This window comes from Vulpes lagopus, chromosome 2 (genome assembly GCF_018345385.1).
Source record: "Vulpes lagopus strain Blue_001 chromosome 2, ASM1834538v1, whole genome shotgun sequence".
Lineage (NCBI taxonomy): Eukaryota > Metazoa > Chordata > Mammalia > Carnivora > Canidae > Vulpes > Vulpes lagopus.
Window position 1 is genome coordinate 130,631,817 of NC_054825.1, and position 18,654 is coordinate 130,650,470.

The 18,654-nt window shown below is 42.5% G+C and overlaps 1 protein-coding gene and 1 pseudogene across 1 annotated transcript; both read left to right on the top strand.

The window, feature by feature from the left end:
* The first annotated feature begins 1,174 nt into the window (after positions 1–1,174).
* Positions 1,175–14,186, top strand: ISCA1 (iron-sulfur cluster assembly 1). Its single transcript, XM_041742699.1, has 4 exons — positions 1,175–1,365; positions 7,840–7,893; positions 12,418–12,523; positions 13,899–14,186. Exons 1-4 carry the CDS (start codon positions 1,285–1,287, stop codon positions 14,045–14,047), a joined length of 390 nt encoding a protein of 129 aa, XP_041598633.1. The 5' UTR covers positions 1,175–1,284; the 3' UTR covers positions 14,048–14,186.
* On the top strand, positions 10,492–12,485 carry LOC121484051 (annotated as a pseudogene).
* Positions 14,187–18,654: the final 4,468 nt, after the last annotated feature.

Here is an 18,654-nt window from a genome sequence, read left to right on the forward strand (position 1 = left end):
TCCACGAAAAACTAGCAACGTTTATTGAGTTGCTGGTACACCCTTCTAAGGGCCTTTCATTTCATCTTCACCGCGTCTGTAGGAAGGGCATGAGAAGTAAAACACCTGTGCCAAATCACCCAGCTCGTCAGGTGCAGCCAAGACACTCCCAACATACTACCATCTCCTAACCTCACCGTTTGCTAACGGCGAGGCAAAGAGGACCATTCTCTTACCGTCAAGCAGTCGTATTTCAGTAACGGAGATAGAACTACTTAAGGGAATTTTGAATCCTCCAATCCTGTAGGCTTTGGGGGGGGGGGGGGTGACAGCTAAACTGGGCTCTAAAAACACACTTCACCGATTAGTTCTTTCCACGCTGAAACCCCGAGCAAGAAGCTATCCTCCCGGCACCACCCCCGCCGCACCTCCTTTCCCCCTACAAGCGCGGCCACGAGAAAAGCCACCTGTCCTCCTGGCCTCCGGTGCTCCTCCCGAGTCCTGTCTAGATCTCTCCTTCGTTCCTGGGCTCTCCACTTACCAGGCTTCCTCCGTGTACCTGGTGTAACGCAGAATTAAGAGGCAGAAGCCCTCGCGCGGCCACAAGGTCGGACAAACAACAGGTGTCCACCAAGCTAATTCAGTGGTTCCCGCCTGAGTGCTGCAGAGCGGCCCGATCACACCCCCGGACTGGGCCGGGTTCCAAAGTCAGCGGGCACCTAGAAGCGAAAGTTACGGGAGCACCATCCTCCAAAGCCCCTGCAGTACGGCACTGCAGGAGGGGGTGGCTGGGCCGCTGGCTTCCCGACTCCGCCGAGGTTCTGTGCTCGGAAGCGCTGCCCAGCTGGACCCCAAGGGAAGACAAACGTGTGTCCCCGGGCCTCGGAGAGCGCAGCTCCCGTGCTCGGCGTCCTCAAGCAGTGACGCCGCACCTTGCCCAGGGGCAGGCCTCCAGAACCCACCAGTCAGCAGTCACTCCACTAGCCCAAAGCCCACTCCCCGCGCCGCGCGGAGGCCGACCCGGCGGAGACCACCTTGCCCGTCGCCCCCCCCACTCCCCGCCCCCCGGCCCGTGCGGCCCCCGCGGCCGCCCAGTCACGTGCCCACGGCCCAGGGCCGCGCCCCGCCCTCCGCCTGTCACTCACGCGGCCCGCCCAATGGCGGCGGCGGGGCGGGCCCGCGCGGGGCGGGACTTGCGGCGCCGTGCGCCGGAGCCTGTGGCGTCAATGCGGCCGCCGTGTCCATGGAGAGAGGCTGAGGTGGCCGAGCTCCCGTCCGAGGTACCCGGGCGCCGGGACAGCGAGGATGTCGGCTTCGTTAGTCCGGGCCACTGTCCGGGCTGTGAGCAAGAGGAAGCTGCAGCCCACCCGGGCCGCCCTCACCCTGGTGAGTGGCCGGGGCGCGCGGTCGGACGGGTGACATTGGTTCACCTCGGCCCCCGCGAGGAGGTCACGGCGGCAGGGCGCCGGGCCCGCTCCGCGGCCGCCGCCTCGCCGCCCTGCTCTCCTCCCCCGGCTTGCAGAGATAAACAAGCCCGGGCGGGGCCGCTCCGCGGGAGCCGGGCGCCCGGGGAACTACGTTTCCCAACAGGCCGCGCGCCGGCGCGTGCGTGGGGTGGGGGGGGGGCGCCGCGAGTGCGTGAGTCCCCGGCCGGCGAGGCGGCCGCCGCGAACCCTGGGACGCCGGGGTTGGGGGCCGGGCCCCTCCCTCGGGGGCCGCCGGGAGGGCGGAAGCTCGCCGGGGGACGACGGGAGAGCGCAGCTTCCTCAGAGCCCACCCCTCACGGAGATCAAGGCTGTGGCGCACAAAGGCTTCCTTCCTGGGGTCGGAGAGGGGAGGCTTTTTGAAACCCCCTCTGCCCCTCCGGCGGGCCTCGGCCGTGGTCGGCTCTCACACAGGACAGAGAAGGATAAAAATCTCTGCCCCGAGTGAGCCGTGGACGTTCTGTAGGTGAAAGGTCGAGCACCCTGGGAGGGCCCGAGTCCGCACCGCAGACGGGATCCCTGGTGCGCCGTGCAGTTGGTTTTCTCTTTTTTTAACACAAGGAAAGCTCACGTAACACCACCTCAGAATGTCCCATTCCGTGGCATTTAAGTACGTTCACAGTGCTGTGCAGCCATCACCTTTATCTAATTTCAAAACATTTCACCCCAAGAAAACTCAGCATCTCTTAGGCAGCTGCTTGCTTTTGCCATCTTGGAAGAGTTGGGATTTCATAGGGAAGCTTATGATTAGTTCAACATTCTTGGGTAAGAATGTGCAAGTTTTTTGTTTTTTTGTTTTTTGTTTTTTTTGTGCAAGTATTGAGCACCTAGAGAGTGGGAGAGTACAGTGAATCACGGATTCAGTGCTGTAAGAAAGCCGTTGCCAGAAAATTAGCGGCAGCAAAATAGAAGGAAGTGGTAATCAGGTGGGAGAATTCGTTTTTATAATGGATCAGGGTTCTCAGCCTGTGCAGAGGTTATCCTCGTTATTCTGAATTACTATTTTATGTACCACCAAGCCTGCTTTCAAGTCTGGAATATAACATCAGATCTTAGAATTCTCCAAGGTCTTGAAATCACAAGAACTAAAGGGCACGAATCATACTTTGTGTCTTGCGGTCTCAGTTAAAAATATATATATATATATTCGGAACTGAAAAGAATTCTACCACTGGTGATGGTAGAGCCAGGAAGAGGAGGTACAGAGATACCCTTTTGCCTTTGTCCAACATTTAGCATGTTACCTTCTTGTTCAAAATCTCTGAGTCATTCCCTTCCTCTCCATTCCTCGTCATTCAGCTGACATTTAAGACCTGCTGTGTTTCAGGGCAAGAAATAAATGAGTTACAGAGTTCCCCCTCTCCAGGGACAGGGATGTGGGCCAGGCCTTTGCCACCCCTAGAATTACTAGGGATAATAACACAGCTCATATATTCTCAGACCTGCACTCTCTACGCTTGCTCCTGCTTCATGACTGTTACCCTGCTAGTTCTGCTAGCAGGATTGTGTCAGTTCTTTATCCTGTCAATTCTTAGTTCACAAGTGCTCCGTGTTGCCTTTCTGATTAACTTGCCAAAGTCCATTGTCTGAATGTAGCCTGTTTAACTGGCTAACTTTAGAAGTTCCTTTCCCTGTAGTCTTAGCTGGTGCCAAGAAAAACGCAGGTCCTTGCTGCTTTTCACCAATGGCCTGCAAGTAGGCTTGCAGTCATTTTAATCCTAGCATATGTTCCCTAGTCTTAGGACACTTTGGCATGCAAGAATTGCTGTCTCTTGGTTTTTTGAGTGTTTTTGCAAACATCTTAAATCCCAGCATGTTCTGTTGAGTGCAAAAGCAGGGAGGTAATCAAAGGGCTAATGAGTAAATACAGATGAAGGCAAATGAAACCAGAGAGGATTCAATAAAATGGGTAGAAAGAGATCAGTGTTATACAGATATATAAACTTCGCATCAGGAATTTGACATGGTGAAAATTCGTCAGTGCTGTACCTGTGGAGCCTACCACAGGTCGTCAACGAGCTAGGAAAAGGAATTGGATGAAATGAAAACATGGTTCCCATGCTGTGTCAACCCCCACGTATCCACATTAACTGATGTTAATCCAGGAGAGGAGAGGACTGATGGTTTGCTAGAACAGAAGGCTTAGTCTGGTGACAGGCTGCCCTTAACACTTTTATGCAACCAGAGATGGTTCCTTGATTGTTTTAAGACTACCTCAACACATCAAAGTGAGTTCCTTTGGACACCTGCAGAGAACCTCCAAAGATGCTGTTCCTACTCTACCCAGGAATTGACAAGTGACATTGAATTTGTAGGAGCCAGAGTAAAATATGTTGAAAGAGTCTGAAGATTTAACACTGCCCTGCTGGCAGAGGCTTTTATTTCCATCACTCTACGAATTAGAATTAGTGCAACTGTAATTTAGGATTAGGGACATTCCTACAGCTGTGCATAAAACACAAAGAGAATGATGGTACATAGCATCATTCTTCATGCACAGAGAGAAGCTAATTCATTATGTGTAGTGGATGACTTAGGACTTAACTTTCTAGTGGCACCTGGTTGAGGAGGACTAGGAAATAATACTTTATTTGAACCCCAATAAGGAGCTATTAATTCATTGAAGGATAAGTACCAGAAGTTCCTAGGAACAATGACCTAGCAGGAATTTGTATATTTAGGCAATTTAGGGGTATTCTCTAGGAAACAATTGGAAATACCCTAAATGTGTAACAGTGAGAGAGGTTAAATAGAGTAGATCCAGTTGGTGAGTACATCCACTTGGTGAACTATTATGTAATCACTGTAAATAATGCTCTTTTTTTTAAGTTAAGGAGTCATAACTCTTCATTCTTCATAACTATCCTGTGCCAGTTATGTAATCTTTAATACCTAAATCACAGAACTGTAAGAATAAGATGATGCGTATAAACCATTAAGCAACCTGGGAGGTACTCAGTAAATGGTAAATATATGTTTATTACTATGTATTATGTGAAAAACATGTTAAACTGTTTAAAACATAGGCTACAAAGCATACACAAATTAATAGGAAAAGACAAAAGGGAAAACACCATAATGCTGTCCATTGCTGTTAAAGAATGAGTTAATATATACTGTACTTTGTTCATTGGCTATCTATTATCTTTTAATCATTAAAATGCCACATTTATGAAGATTGATTGTAGTTGTTGACACTTGCTTAGTATACATAATTATGGAGTTACTCTGATTTTAATTTTGTTTTCTTGAACGGCAAACTATTACAATTGTCTTGAGAGTTACTTAAGGATTTAGAGTTGAGGATGAAAAGTTTCTACTGTAAAAACACTAAATCCTTTGTTGTTTTTAAGGGCCTTTGGTCTTGTTCTGTGAAATACTTATGTGTAGATTAAAAACCATCATTACAAAAAAAAAAAAAAAACCATCATTACATTTTCATTGAGTTTCAGGAATCTTAAGTTTTAACTTAATTGGCCAAATCTCAGGTGAATAAATCATTAGTTACACATAAATTTCTTAGAAAAGTATAGGTGTCCTAGTTGTTTGGGGGGAGTACGTGGAAATTGGAAGGCTACCAGGCCTGCAGCATGTTTAGTTGTAATGTTCTCAGGACTCTGCCAGATTGAGTGTACTTCAAAGTTGCCAGAGTATGCAAACAGATATAGAGCCCGGTAGGGTCCTCAGCTTCCGCCTGGTCCTGAGATACAGAAAGTACTTTTTGTAGCTAACTTTTTTTTAAGTGCCACGTGTTCCCTTTTAGTCATTTCTGACTTGTTCTGAAAATCAAATTCCTCACTTGGAAAGTTGTAAGATCCGTATCTTTCCCCTTAAGTAACTGCTCAACCAGGTTTCCATTATTAATAATACTCCTCTCAATGGAGTATGTTTGGTTTTGGCCTGACACAGGAATATTAAGAAAGACTCATTCTTGTTCCTATCATGACCATTCCCAAGCACACAGGTTGAAGTCAGCCACTTTGGAATTGAATTGTTTTTGTTTACACTGTGTGTTTCCTACTAAGAGTTGAGAAAAGAGGAAAATACATTATCTTGTAAAATCAAATTAGGTAAGGTAACTGAATAATCAGTTACCTAAGGTAAAAACATATTGGGCTATTGACAGAGAGTAGTGTACACCCTGTCTGCCTTGTTTTGGTCATGCAGCAATGAACCCTTCTCACCTTTGACTCCCCAGCATTACATGACAAGTTGTACTTGGAATAAATATTTTCCCATGGCTGTGCCTTTTTTTTTTTTTTTTTTTTTTTTTAACTTCTGGGAAATCCTTTGCTCTTTGACGGTAATTAGATTAATTTCTTTGGTACTCATTGTGGGGAAATAAGACCATGAAAATAACAGAAGCTAGTTTTTACTACAGTTGTTTTGAGGGTAAATGAATATTTTTAACCCCCTTTTTTTTGTCAGAAATGTTTCTGTATTTGAGGTTGACATGCTGTGATCTCAAAAGAAAAAAAAAAACCACCATAATTCTGTTCTTCTCTGTTTCCTTCTTCCTCCCGCAGCATACTGTTCCCTGTTGTCCACTATTGTCACGCTGGTTGGCTCCTGTTCTGGTAGAATGGTGGGAAAAGGGCTTTAACCACCTACTGGTGGTGATAATTTTAACCTTTTTTTTTTTTTAAAAGATTTTATTTATTTATTCATGAGACACACACACACACACACACACACACACACACACAGAGAGAGAGAGAGAGAGAGAGAGAAGCAGAGACACACAGAGAGGGAGAAGCAGGCTCCATGCAGGGAGCCCGATGTGGGACTCGATCCTGGGTCTCCAGGATTGTGCCCTGGGCCAAAGGCAGTGCTAAACCGCTGAGCCACCTGGGCTTCCCCTTTTTTTTTTTTTAAACATGGATACAAAATATATATGTGCACACCTACTGTATATAAATAATTGAAGTCAGAATTTCACTGAACATACACCTTTATTAAATGTAATGCATTTGTTTTCCCTTCTGGTTTATGTTTTTTAAAAATTATAGTTTCAACCTTCTAAATTGGTTTCATGGCCTTTCAAATTGGCTCCAGATTCTTCTTCAACATCCTCATCTGGCCAAGCGCCCACTGGACAGGCCAGAGGAGCACACTTTGGGGCCATTCTCTGTCTGCTCCCTCAGCATAGGCTTGGGTTTGGGCTATAGTTACTTCCAAGCCATAGGTCATGATATCCAGTCTCTGGGATTTCACAAACTAATACAATACCAATACAAAAACTGGAGAACTGCACAGCAGTACCGGCTAAGAAGCTGAAAACAAAGTAGGAAGGACCTGATCTCTTCACTAATATACTGTCATCATTGTGAAGTAGCTGGTTTATATTGAGCTCTTTGTCCCTGGCACTGTTCTAGATGTACTTCATGAACTCATTGATTTAATCCTCACAAGAATCCTGAGGAGGAGAGTCTGTTCTCTGATTTAAGCCAAGCAACAGGCTTGGACATGGCTAGGAAGTAGGACAGGAATGCCCTGAAACAGACTTTGTCCGCAACAGCACCATGAAAAAGCAGATAGGATCCAAGGGAAGAAATTCGATAGATGTTGGAAAATTGCCCTTTTCAAGAAAGTGGGGTCAGTGATGCTGACCCGTACACATATAATCTGTTGTGGCATTTTCCCCATTTTGAGGACAAATGGACCTTTTAATAATCCGGATTATTAAACAGCATTGCTCCTAAAAAAATGCTTCCTTTCTTGTTTCTGTAGTTGACTAGCTCAGTTCTGTTCATCCCTGAGATGTTGTTTTAAGCCACATTTAGTATCTGTGTGAACATGTGATGGGACTGATACAAGAGGCACCCTCTGGGTTGATACTGGTATGTTGTTTCCTCTATGCATTTTGATGGATTTGAAATAGACTTGGGGTAAAGAAAACACACACACACACACGAAAGAGTTAATAATCCAAAGAAAAAATACCTGAAGATTGGCTTCCCCAGTGATTACTTGATTGATTCATTGGCTGTTGAGCGCCTTCTGTATGTCAGGGATTGTGCTTGTTGCTGAGCACGCAGGAGGGGCATAAAATAGATGCTGCCTAGAAAAATTACATTTGTGATGCAAGTAGAGAGCACCAGAGAACTTAAGGCAGGGAGCTGACCTTGACTAGGGGGAACAAGATTCAAATGTTGCTAGAAAGTATTTTAAAAATGAAAATAGAATACTTTGATTTGAGGAGAGTTCATATGTTTGTGTATAAAAGCTCCAAGATGCTCAGGCAAGAATGGAATATATTTGTCACATGAACTTGCTAAAGATAGACTTTAATAGTCTTAAAAAGATGAGGGAACTATAAGGCTTTAAAGAAAGCAAGTTTCGTAGCTAAAAACTTAATAACTTGTTCTTTTTTCAGACCCCTTCAGCAGTAAACAAGATAAAACAGCTACTTAAAGATAAGCCTGAACACGTAAGTAATACTAATCAGGTGAATATTCAATAAAAAATTGAAGTTGTATTTTCACAGTGAATTTATCTGATAAACAGTGTATTTTCATTGGTTAGAGATATTTATTTATTTACTATTTTTAAAGATTGTATGTATTTATTTATTCATGAGAGACACAGAGAGAGAGAGGCAGAGACACAGGCAGAGGGAGAAGCAGGCTCCATGCAGGGAGCCTGATGCAGGACTCGATCCCGGGACTCCAGGATCATGCCCTGAGCCAATGTCAGGCACTAAACCACTGAGCCACCCAGGGATCCCCAGATTTTTACTTAAAAAGTAAAATACACTCATGATTTTCGAAATCCAGATAAAATATAACAGGATATTCAGTGAAAAAGATGTCATTTTGTGACCACAAGCTCTTGATTATCTTTCATTCTTCTAAGGGGCCACCTCTTAAGTGTCCTTCCTGAGACAATCTGTACATTTTTATCTGCCTACACCAGGGTTTCTCAGCCTCTGCACTATTGATGTTTTGGGCTGCTAATTCTTTGTTGGAGGTGGATTGCAGAATGTTTAGTTGTATCTCTGACCTCTGCGCACTAGATTCTGGTGCACCAACCCACTTCTTAGTTTTTACAACCAATCATAATTCCCTGAGGGGAACTACTGGCCTACTAGACCATGAGTGTTATGTTTGTATGTGTATCTCTTTTCCTACTTAGAGAAAAGCATTCCATACATGCTGTGGTTATGCTTTGTTTTTTGCCCCTAATGGTATAGCTTCAAGTTCTTTCCATATTATTACAGAAAGACCCACCTTCTTTTTTATGGCTGCATATATTCGTGTATTTTACTGAACAGGTTTTATTTATGTAGCCAGTCCCCCATATTAAAGGTCTATGGGGTTGTTTACATCCAGTGCTGCCACAAATCTCATTCAGCAAATATTTAGTGTCTGTAGTGTGCCAGGCCCTTAGTTTTAGAGGACTAAGCCTTAGGCCTGGTCTAGTGCTGGCCTCCTAGACACAGAATTGTTAAATAAGGGTGTGTGTATCGCCTTCACCTTCGTGCATTATTAGTTGCCTGTGGAATATTGTAAATTATATCCAGTACTAAACTCCTGATATTTAGTAATTAGACTAAGGAGTGGCTTCTAGGTTCTGTAGTACAACCTACACTACAATGTAATGTAGTTCTGGCACATTTCTCCTAAGAATTACTAAATGCTAAAATGTATCAATATGCCAACTCTGTTTGGATAAGCTAATGAAAAGAGTATATATGTATCGACCAAGTGAAACACTGGTTTAGCTGTGTAGATTTGAGGGATGACAAAGACATGAAAAGGATGAAGCAAACACTTCATTAGGGTGTCATTGATGGCATAAGCAGTCCCTTTTCCAAACCCCAGCTACTAAAGCTGTGTTTTCCAAATTCGGTAAGTATCTGTTTTCATTCCTAGTAGTTGGACTTCCTGCTTTCTTGGGTCTTCTTGTTTACAAAGATAAAAGCTAAGTCAAGTCAATACTTAAGACATGTGTTCTAGAATTTCAGCTAAACAGTTTATTCTTGATCGTGCCGAATATGTGACACATATTCTCAGCTTTCTCTGAGAATGAATAAAACCGCAGCTCTGTCTTCTTGTTCAGGACAGAAGAGACTACTGTGAGAATACTTCAGCTCATCAAAATTCCCAGGCTACTTAGCATTCTAACTCCTGCTCTCACCAAATGCCTTTCCACTCCAGGATTGCTTTCCTGAAGCAAGTACACATTCCTGCTTTAAAGAGAATCAGAATCTGCTTGGTGAAATCGTACTTTTTATGATTGGGGGCTAATACTTTTACTGTAGTATACTTCAAAAAAGCAGATAGAATCCAAGAGTAGAAGTTCAGTAGATATTGTTAGAAAATCACATTAAGATAGACATTGGTATTTTAAAAGTGAAGTTTGGTCATTTTTTAAACTTCTTACATCTGTGTTGGTTGCAGTCTTTTGATTTCTGGTACTCGAGAATGTTTGCACAGTTCTGCATTAAGGCCCTGTGTAGAGGCAGTATGATTACCAGGTGACAGCCTATGGACCTCAGTGAACCTAACCATAGGGAAACTTCCTGAGAACATCTCATGCAATGAAGTGGAGCACAGATGTTTTTGAGGAAGTGAGAATTTGTTAAGTGGTCATTTCTGCCATTGGATACTTTTCTTTTTCCTTAAAAAAAAAAAATAATGATTATTCACATTTAGAATTAAAACTCTTCCTTTAAGGGGAGCCTGGCTGGGTCAGTAGGCAGAGCATATAACTCTTGATCTCTGGGTTGTGAGTTCAAGCACCCACATTGGGCAGAACTAACTTTAAACAAAAAAACCCTTCTTCCTTTAAAAATGTTATTCCCAGCCTAAATGGCTATTAGCAAGGGTTAAGTAGTAGATACACATTGGTATAGTGGACTGCTAAGGCATTATATGCAGATGATAATTGTGATAGCTCATCACATGGAAAGATCATGTCTTTTTTTTTTTTTTAATTTTTATTTATTTATGATAGTCACACACACACACACAGAGAGAGAGGCAGAGACACAGGCAGAGGAAGAAGCAGGCTCCATGCACCGGGAGCCCGACGTGGGATTCGATCCCGGGTCTCCAGGATCGCGCCTTGGGCCAAAGGCAGGCGCCAAATGCTGCGCCACCCAGGGATCCCGGAAAGATCATGTCTTAAGTGGCAAAAATAAAGCAGAGAATAAGGCTTATTCCTGCTATAATAAAGCCTGTGTTTAGATTATGTGTACGTATGACAAGGACTGGAATTAAAAAGGAAAGAAACATATAAGACGTTTTCTGTGAGAGGACCCTGCGGGAGTTAGCACCATGACTGTATCAAGACTGGCTCGGTTACTTGGCGGCGTCCCAGCCACCAAATGCAGAGCAGCAAGATCACCCCTTCTGTGTCATTCTCTGAGGAAAATGAGTTCTCAAGGAGAAAAATCCAAACCTGTCAAACAGTTTCTTATGAGGCTAAAGTTACCAGAGGTTGTTTTGATGCACCAGAAGATTCTAATTTAGAGAAAGACCCACTGACAAAATTTCCAGGTGATATTAATCCTGTTACCAAAGAAAAAAGTAGACCCAGAGGCCCAGAACCTGCCCAATATGGGGATTGGGAATGAAAGGACACCGTATTGATTTTTAAGCCACATATTATTAACTTCATAACATGTTTCATGAAAGCTGTCAAATCAAATATCTATATAGGTAAAATTTGGTGGCCTGAAAACAGCTTTGGTCTTTATATCCATCAAACATTAACAAAAAAAAAAAAAAAAACTAAAGACTTCCAAAAGATGATGTAGCAGCGATGGATATGCATCACTCAAATCTCCTCCTAGAGGAGGAGAGTTGACTGAAAACCCCAGCTGCTGCTCCATGGAATCCACCCCTGTGTTCCTGCTGAGGCTACACGTACTTCTCCCAGGCTGTTCCCAGTCAGTGAGTGAGTGTGATGGAGGACATTAGCCCACCCAGTACTTTCTTCAGACTATACTGCTGTCTGAGACTCTTCCTACCCAATCCTCCTTTCCTTCTCTCTCTCCTTCACAGGTGTCAAACTCTGCCTACTTTTCCCTTTCATAATTCAAAATGTTTCCTCAGTAAATCTCTTTCACGTTTAATACCATTTTATCATTTGTTCTCAGAGAACCCAAACTAACATGGATGGTTTTATGAGAACAGCTTATAGAAGAACAACTTATAGATAGGTTTTTAGAAAATGCCACAAAGCTTGTGGCTTTTTCTAGTGTAATCATAGTCTAACCATTTAAATTTTACATTGGGGATTTCTGGGAAATTACAGGTTGTACATTATATAGAGGGCTCATACCATGGAACCTTGTACAGATTAGGTGTTTTGGTGGAATTATGTCCAACATTTTTTCTTATTTTGATGTCCGTTGCTGTGACCTACTATTAGTCAAAATGTACTGTACCTATTATTAAACTTGAAGAACCAGCCTAAAGTCATATTCTGCAAATAAGTAACAAATGTTCATTGGATGAATGGTAGATATAGTTTAGTGACCAAACTTAGTTACAGTAATTGTTAATGATGTATCGGCAATTTTAATGATAATTTCAGGGCAGGACGGTAATTTTAGAAGTGCAGGATAAGAATGGCAGTGGAGTGTTAACCAATACTGAATGATCACTTAGGAAGGAAAGTTAAAAAAAAAAAAAAAGGTGGTTGGTAGTGACTGTGGTTTTTTGGCATTTTTCCCCCTCTTTTGTTTTGGGTTTTTCTTTGCATATAGTTGTTTTTATTCTTTTAGGATCCCTACTAGTGTCGCAGGGATGTTTTTAAATAGTTAAAATTTTAAAATACTTGTTGAACCCCTTTCACTTATACTTCCTAAGGGAACATTTTATAGCTAGAAATCTAATATCTATCTTTAAGCTTATGAAGAAACAATGTCAAATAGCCAGGGTTTTTGTGAATGTTTAATACATACTACGTTAAAACTAAGTTTATATTTACACTGCTTTTTCAGGTAGGTCTCAAAGTTGGTGTCCGAACCAGGGGTTGTAATGGCCTTTCTTATACTCTAGAATATACAAAGACAAAAGGAGATTCTGATGAAGAAGTTGTTCAAGATGGTGAGTTTTAAGCATATATAGTGCTTGCTGTGAGGTAGGATGGTTTGATGGACTTTCATATATTAAGTGATTTATACACAGCAGCTAAGTGGGAACTGTACCATATTGTCCCCCTGATTTGCAGTTGAAAAGACCAAGGCATGGAGAGGCAAAATAGCTTGCCTAAGGTCACTCAGCTAGTTCGGTTGCCCAAGTGAAAAGTTGAACATAATCAGGTTCACTGCAGAGGCTGTGCTCTTATTATTTGCTAATTTTAATTACAAAAGATTCTCATTGTGTGCAGAAAGGTTTTAAAACACTAGAACTTCGGACTGACCATCCATTTTTGTGTGAAGCAGCATTTGACATCTATACCAAATAAGTAATGTCATCTCATGCTTTTTTGAGCAATCTGTATTTTTAATTTTTATTAAAAATGTCAAAAAATAAATAAAAATAAAAATGTCAGTGCTTTAATAATATCTTGCCCCCAACCCCTGCTCTACAATCTGATAAAACCTATTTAAAACAAAATAATACCGCAGCCTTGGTGGGAACTTCAGGTGTGCACAGGTTTTATGGTGGTGGCTCTGTATCAGAGCTGTGCTGTTAGCTAGCTTTTATGTTCTTACCATTCATTTCATTAAACTGAAGTTAGTAACCAATAATGACATTTTTGTTAATATGTTGTTTTTTAAATCACTTACATGAAATACCTTAAATAGTAAAATTTTCACTTTTCAGAATACAAGCTAATAATCATGTATAGTTTATATTTGAGTAATTACCTAGTTTCTTTATAAGGAAGAAAGCTTTCTTAAGCTGATTATATTTGTGAATTTACTAACCTCTGCCTGTATAATTCTAAGGACTTACATTATTGCCAGTTTTCTGGCCCTTAAGCAGAAGAACAAAACAGCCATGTTGCACTGATTGGCCTTCTGACACCAGCCCAGTATATCACAGTTCTTGTGTGTCTCTAGGCTTGCCAGTGTGTCATGCATATGGCTGTCATTACAGGCTTTTCATGCATTTATTGACTCTGTCTTTACAGAAATCTTACTGAGAACATACACATTTCTGTTATGTTGCAAATCTGAAAATGAGTGAAGTATAGTGAAAAGTAAATTCTAGTTTTGCATAGAATTGTCATGGAATTTGCTTCTATACAACTGTCTAGCCTAATACTGTGTTTGATATAGATTATTTGGTGGAAAAGAAGGGACAGACAGGAAAACTGAGCACTGATCTCTTAAAGGAAATAATGAGATAGATTCATAAGCTTCCTGTTTGACTTTTGCCAGTGGTTACTATTTAAAAAGTTCACTTGTACTTTGAATCAGCAGGTTCCATAGACCTGCAGGCTTTATGTGACACATGTTTTCTTCTCCCCAAGGAGTCAGAGTGTTCATCGAAAAGAAAGCACAGCTAACACTTTTAGGAACAGAAATGGACTATGTTGAAGATAAATTATCCAGTGAGTTTGTTTTCAATAACCCAAACATCAAAGGAACGTGTGGCTGTGGAGAAAGCTTTAATATTTGACTACTCTGGCTGTAAGCTCCAGGAAAACTCATGGAAGTCCTTGGGCTTACTGAAGAAATCATGTGACTGTCACGTGCTTAAAGTTTATAATGTATGACTGCCTTATGAGGAAAATAAAATGATGCATTTTGAAAGTGAAGCCAGTGTGTTAGATTCCAGAAGAAGCGGTATTTGTATTCATTTTAGTGGGCAGAAAATGAGAATCCATTGCTCTCTTTGGGTCATTTTCCTGATCTGTAAAGAAAAAAAAAAAAAATCCTACCCTGCACTTAATTGTCTTGCATCCTTTCTATTAGAACCAGTTTCATGAAAGCTGCCTTCCTGGAAGGATTTCAGGAAACGTATTTTTAATACATGTGTACTCCATAGCTTGCTGTTGAATGGCGTGAATGTGTTTTCCTGTAAAATTCAAAGGCAGAGGATCCTGGCTGCTGGCGTGACATGGAAGTGCACGGGTTTTCTACCCAGCCTTGGCATGGCATTTCTACATCTTTGTTCAAAATTTCATTGTCAGATGCCTCATTTGCTTTACCCTTTAGCAGCACCAGCCTGTAGATGAAAGTATCGAACAAAGATTTCCTTGAACTGCAGTGCAGAACAGTTCTGAGCGATGGCATCAAAAGGTAAGAAATATTTCACCCGCTGTTTTTAATCCATTTCTTTTGCCGCCCAAAATGTCCCCTGAAAGGTGGAATCTCAAGCTGGCTTAGATCCTTTTGGTTGAAAGGTGTCTTAAAAGCCATCCAGCCCACCCCCTCAATTCTATACCTGGGGAAGCAACACCCAAGGAAGCTGAAGGACTTTTGTCCACCTTCATATTGTGGTCTAGGTGTAGCAGCAAAGTTGGGACTACTCTCATCTCCCCTTCCATTAGGGGACACTAGCTCTGCAGTCAGAGGTGGTCGGTGGAGGTTAGTGTGTGGTCTGGCTTCTTTATCTGGTTGGCATTTTGATAAGATTTCTTTGTAATTTGATGAAGATCATATTTAGTTTATTTTGAGTGAGAGGAATCTTCTTTTAAAACTCACTTATTATGTGAATTACCATCTTGTTTCTTTACAACTTTAAAACAGTGGTTTATACTAACAGAGAAGACATTTGTAGCAGCCCAGAAATACTCGTTTTGAATATAGTAGTAATTTTGAAGCAGAACATGAGGATCTTTTCTTAAAATTCCCAATACATGTATACCTTCTGGATTTCAAGTTCAATGACTGAAATTCTTAACATTTTTATCAACAACCTCTCTTTGACAGCATTTTTTTCTGTCATTTAGTTATTGATTTTTTCCTGGGTTTGACATAATAAGCATTCTATGAAGTGACACATAAGCTTTTTTGAAAGCTAATTGATTCTCCTGAAGTGAAGTAGCTGTCATATTTATGTTCATCATATTTACTGAAGTACCTAGCACAAAATGCACCAAAACCTAGAGCAGTTGCTGTATGTAAATGCTCCTAAGTTCGTATTGTTAATATAATTGTCAATACACTTCTAAATTGTGCAATACTGTATGTATGTAGAGATTGAGTTGTGAATAAAAAATAATGTGGCCTCTTTGTGATCATAAAATTGCCTTTTCTTTATAAGGAAGAACGGTTTGGGAATAGTAGCTATTCAAGTTACTAGTGAATGGTGGCTATCTTTCTCTAAACAGTCTTGTCACTAACAGAATTTTCTCTGCCAGATTCTGCTGAGTCTAGTCTTTTTGCTGCTTCGTTCACCATGCAGCTCTTTGACAGAACCATTTTGGATCACTCTTGGCCCCAGAGACCTCAGCATTCCCTTCCTTCTTCAGTCTTCAGCTTTGCTTCTTCCATGTTTCACCCAGATCCGTTCTTTACATTCTCGTGGCATTCTTCCTGCCTGAAATGCTGTTTCCAAATCTGTCCTCCAACCTTTATGTTCATCTTCAAAAAGGTTCTTAACAGTTCACCTCAGTCATATTTGCAAGTACCTGCTATCCACTAGCCCTGAGGTTTCACAGGTGACCGGAGACACTACCCAACCTGAGAGATCTTAGAATTGACAAATGAGATGCCAATGAAGAGAACACTGTAAGTGTTGTAATAGGTAAACTTTATTGCATACTTGCTATATGCCAGGAACTGTTCTAATACAGTCTTCACAATAATCCGGTGAAGTATGTCTGACTGCTTTCATTTCATAGATGAGAAGTTAAAGGACAACATGAATAAAATAGTTGACCTAAGTAACACAGAAAGTGGCCAGGTCAGAGTGACAGCCCACACCATCTGGCACCAGCCTGTGCTCCTAGCAGTTGAGCCTTGCCACATGTTATAAGAACCAAGATGGAGGCACTTTCTAAGAAGTTACTTACAGGTTATGGCACCTAGACCAAGTTTTAAAAGCCATAAGAGACTTAGGGAAGAGGGAAGAGAATGGATAAAACTAAAGAAGATTGAGAACATGCAGGAAGCTAAGCACTCAAGTTAAGCAGGAAGAATGTGAAGGATAGAAGGGGCAAAGGACAGAACTTGAGGCTTTCACTGGCTGCTGCAGGTGCAGGTAGCCCCTCAGTCTGTACCAGGGTACCAGCAAAACATCTACATTCTGACGTATCAGGCTGGCTGCCTGTGGGAAAGCTGGTGGGAGTGGGGGGCAGGAGGAAGAACTGCAGAACCCCAAGTTGGGCCTGAGGGGGGCCATGTGAGGCTTTGGAGGTGCCGTTGGCAACACTCCATTGAACAGACCAACCTAGCCATGGTATTGTGGCCCCTGGCTAAGTAACAACATTTGACTGGATTTTGTTTTGTTTTGTTTTGTTTTTTGTCTCTTGCACAATATTGAATGATTTTTGAAGACGGGAGTTTTATCATTTCTTTGGTATTCATTCAACACCAGGCATGTTGTAATTATCTTTGACAAAAAGACTCTCCACCAGCCATGTCCTATTCTCTCTCATTTCAGCCAAGCTCCACTTCAAACCCCAGGTATCCTATGAGAGGTCACTTGATAAGTGCCCCACATCAGCTGCTGTGGTGGGAGCTTCACACAGAGACAGAGGTGATGGTATTTTAGTTAGAAGAGTGTGCTTAGAAGCTAAAATATACCAGGAAGGATTTCAAGAGACAGAGGCTGCAGTGCTGTTCTAGTGTCTCCCTGCTCCTCTGCCTCTGCCCCACAAGAATGATTTTCTCTTTGGGAAAGAGGAAAGTAGGGAGGGGGTTGGAAAAATCTCTGCAAGATCAGACGTCCCTAAGATTTCCAGTCCTTCCTAGCTTTCATTCATCAGGAAATACCTTTAAGAAACAGCCTTTATTGTCTCGTTTTGATGCCTGAGAGACCAGGAAATGCGAGTCTGTGATGTTAGGCTGTATGGTCATTCCCATGTCATTGAACAGCTGTGAGACCCTTGGAGCCTGCAGAGCTCTTTATAGGTGTCCAGTTTGTGCCTTGGTACAGATGTGACATGGGGCCCTGAGACCGCATCAACTCGAGGGTGAATACAAACGTAACTGGCCTGATGCGGGGGTTCAGTTCAGCAGTTGGTGAGATGCTAGTGTGCAAAGCTATAAGGTCTGGAGGCAGATGGACCTGGATGTGAGTCATGGGCTCTTTCGTTTTGAAGCCTTGACCTGGCACCAGTTAGGGACTTTCTCTGAGCCTGTTGCCCCTTCTGTAGAACAGTCTCAGAATTTGGGGAAATTTGATGAACTTACTGCATATAAATTAGCATCCACCTTGGAGGTGACTCTCAGTATGTTGTAGTATTAGTCTCTTTCACCCGTGATTATCAGTCAAAGCAAGAGTTTAGGGAAAGGAGCGTTTCCACACAATTAAGGAATTAAAATCTGGGTAAGATTTACTTATTTCTTATGTGACCACAACAACTTGTTAGAAAAGAACTACGTATATAATCATACAGAGAAATTGTATTCTCTTTGTAGCTAATTGGCTGTTAAGAGAATACCCATGTCAGGGCGCCTGAGTGGCTTGCTCAGTTAAGGGTCTGCCTTCAACTCAGGTCATGATCTCAGGGTCCTAGGATCAAAACCTGCATCTGGCTCCCTGCTTAGTGGGGAGCCTGCTGCTCCCCCTGTCTGGGTGTGCTCTTCCCACCCTTTAAAAAAAAAATCCCCCCCCCCAAAAAAAAATCCCATGTAGACAGATGTGTCTTAGAGGAGAAGTAGCTGAACCCCCACCTTGGGCTGGGGGGAGGAGCCACACCAGGCCTCAGGCAGAGAGCCAGGCTGAGGGCCGACCTCCCATCTCCTTCTGCGATGCAGAGCCCAAGTCAAAGGCTAAGTCACAGTGAGATGTGTGATGTCATGTGCCTCCCTCGCTGCCCACCAAGAGATGTGTGATGTCATGTGCCTCCCTCGCTGCCCACCAAAACATTTAATAAAGGCTAGTGCTCATTAATGGCATAGAACAGAACCTTCCCCAAGGCAGGGGCTCTGTACCAGCGGTAGCCCCCAACGTAAAACTCCCCTATATCTTTGATAGGCCATGGATTGCATCATGGATTTACTTCCGTGAATGAGTAATACCTACTGTTCACTATAAAGTACATGTTTAAGGGCACATGGCTGGCTTGGAAGACCATGCAACTCTTGATCAGAGGGTCGTGAGTTCAAGCCCCA

Coding starts and splice junctions, on each gene's coding strand:
- ISCA1 (XM_041742699.1), top strand. CDS start 1,285: ATGTCGGCTTCGTTAGTCCGGGCCACTGTCCGGGCTGTGAGCAAGAGG. Junction 1,366..7,839: donor CCCGGGCCGCCCTCACCCTG/GTGAGTGGCCGG, acceptor TTCTTTTTTCAG/ACCCCTTCAGCAGTAAACAA. Junction 12,524..13,898: donor TGAAGAAGTTGTTCAAGATG/GTGAGTTTTAAG, acceptor CTTCTCCCCAAG/GAGTCAGAGTGTTCATCGAA.